The following is a 2,829-nucleotide window of genomic DNA, read 5'->3' on the forward strand; positions in this document are numbered from 1 at the left end:
GTGCCCACTCATCACTAGTTACCAGTACTGAGCACCCGAGCATGGTAGTGCCCGCTCATCACTAGTTACGAGTACTGAGCACCCGAGCATGGTAGTGCCCGCTCATCACTAGTTACCAGTACAGAGCACCCGAGCATGGTAGTGCCCACTCATCACTAGTTACCAGTACTGAGCACCGGAGCATGGTAGTGCCCGCTCATCACTAGTTACCAGTACTGAGCACCTGAGCATGGTAGTGCCCACTCATCACTAGTTACCAGTACTGAGCACCCGAGCATGGTAGTGCCCGCTCATCACTAGTTACGAGTACTGAGCACCCGAGCATGGTAGTGCCCGCTCATCACTAGTTACCAGTACAGAGCACCCGAGCATGGTAGTGCCCACTCATCACTAGTTACCAGTACTGAGCACCGGAGCATGGTAGTGCCCGCTCATCACTAGTTACCAGTACTGAGCACCTGAGCATGGTAGTGCCCACTCATCACTAGTTACCAGTACTGAGCACCTGAGCATGGTAGTGCCCGCTCATCACTAGTTACCAGTACTGAGCACCGGAGCATGGTAGTGCCCGCTCATCACTAGTTACCAGTACTGAGCACCTGAGCATGGTAGTGCCCACTCATCACTAGTTACCAGTACTGAGCACCTGAGCATGGTAGTGCCCGCTCATCACTAGTTACCAGTACTGAGCACCTGAGCATGGTAGTGCCCACTCATCACTAGTTACCAGTACTGAGCACCTGAGCATGGTAGTGCCCACTCATCACTAGTTACCAGTACTGAGCACCTGAGCATGGTAGTGCCCGCTCATCACTAGTTACCAGTACTGAGCACCTGAGCATGGTAGTGCCCGCTCATCACTAGTTACCAGTACTGAGCACCTGAGCATGGTAGTGCCCACTCATCACTAGTTACCAGTACTGAGCACCTGAGCATGGTAGTGCCCACTCATCACTAGTTACCAGTACTGAGCACCTGAGCATGGTAGTGCCCGCTCATCACTAGTTACGAGTACAGAGCACCCGAGCATGGTAGTGCCCACTCATCACTAGTTACCAGTACTGAGCACCCGAGCATGGTAGTGCCCGCTCATCACTAGTTACCAGTACTGAGCACCCGAGCATGGTAGTGCCCGCTCATCACTAGTTACCAGTACAGAGCACCTGAGCATGGTAGTGCCCGCTCATCACTAGTTACGAGTACTATTATGGCTTCCAGAGGACCTATGATCCAATGTAACGAATCATTAAAAAAAAAAAAGCAAAATCCCAAACTTCTAGGTACAGGCGTTAGCAGAGAAATTGAGTCAAAAGTGACACCTTCCTACAGGGACTTGCTGGATCAGGGACCTGCCAGTAATGGACGGAAAACTGGGGCCGGGAAATCACCTGGTTTTGTAAAAAGTTGTAAAAAATGAGTCCAGAAACGTCAGTGTCTGCAGCAGCAGCAAACCCCGGCTACAAGGAGAGCTGTCATCAGACTGAGGGGGAGGGGAGGACTTATAAAGCCAAGGGGGAAGCCAGCCAGGAGCAAAGTGAGCCCGAGCACAGGAGCAGCAGGACCGGCAGCAGCGCCTCTGGAGAGCCCCCAATTGCCGGAGGAGCCGCTGACCCCCGCACAGGGCATTGTGTCCCAGCCCCCATCACTTCCATCATGTCTTCAGCGGTCCTGTCAGCCAAGCAGCCAGAGTCCCTGGGAATGTGCTCCACTTTCCAGCCTGCCATTCCACACTACACTGGTGCCATAGAGGAGTACCCACAGCCAATCCAGCCCAGACCCCAGAGAGGCAAAGGCAAGCTGCGGAGACCCCGGCAGAGCAGGTTCAAGACGCAGCCTGTCACCTTTGATGAGATCCAGGAGGTGGAAGAAGAAGGTTTATCCCCCACAGAGGAGGAGAAGGCAAGAAAGTCCTTCCTGCAGTCCCTGGAGAGCCTCAGGAGGAGCTCCCACAACATGCACCTCCAGAGGGAGCGGCTCAGCAGCTGCAAGCTGAGGCACAGCCTGGACTCCAGCGACTCGGACTCCACACTGTGACCTGTGCCCAGCACCATCCCTCTGCCCAAAGGACAGACCAATGGCTAACCATTGCCCCTGCAGCCTGCCCGGCTGCAAGAAGCTGCCTCTCAGTGCAAGCATGCTGGGGACCACTAGAGGGCGCAGCAGGTACGAGCCAGCCCTGCACCTGACCCACAGACTGAATCATCCCTGTATGTTACATGGGGCTGGCAGGTGAGCTAGGACTGCAGGCGACAACTCTGGCACATCAGGAGTTAACCTGACATTTTGCTGGCCTGTTGCATCATTGTCAGATGGACATTTGGATCAGACTTGTTTGGGGGGAGAGTGTGATGGTGGGCCTGCTCTATAGTCCTCCCTCCACCTTTTTACCTTCTGAGTAGACTTAAATTCTTCAGAAGGGGTTAAATTTTTCTTGTTGCGAGGAGATTATATAAATCTATAATATATGGATACTATTTATTTTTGCACTTTCACTGCTCTTTGCCTTGTTACATTTCTATTTGTATAAAGTTCTAGATTTACAATTTATTACTATTTTAAATAAACACAATTGCAAAGTCTCCTCCTGTGACGTTCATTGAGCTGCTGGTGATGGGGGCACTGACTAATGGGCAGGGGGGCTGCAGGTTTAGTGATACTTGTGAGATACAGTGTAATATATATATATATATATATATATATATATATATATATATATATATATATATATATATATATATATATATATATATATATATATATATATATATATATCTATCTCTATATATATATTTTAATAATAAATTTTAATTATATATATATATATATATA

The 2,829-nt window shown here is 49.7% G+C and overlaps 1 protein-coding gene across 1 annotated transcript; it reads left to right on the forward strand.

Moving 5' to 3' along the window:
* Positions 1-1,516: 1,516 nt before the first annotated feature.
* On the forward strand, positions 1,517-2,579 carry LOC142254432 (uncharacterized protein C11orf96 homolog). Its single transcript, XM_075325477.1, has one exon. The coding sequence runs from the start codon at positions 1,654-1,656 to the stop codon at positions 2,032-2,034; it is 381 nt and encodes a 126-aa protein (XP_075181592.1). The 5' UTR covers positions 1,517-1,653; the 3' UTR covers positions 2,035-2,579.
* The last annotated feature ends 250 nt before the right edge of the window (positions 2,580-2,829 follow it).

Source organism: Anomaloglossus baeobatrachus, chromosome 10 (assembly GCF_048569485.1).
Source record: "Anomaloglossus baeobatrachus isolate aAnoBae1 chromosome 10, aAnoBae1.hap1, whole genome shotgun sequence".
NCBI lineage: Eukaryota > Metazoa > Chordata > Amphibia > Anura > Aromobatidae > Anomaloglossus > Anomaloglossus baeobatrachus.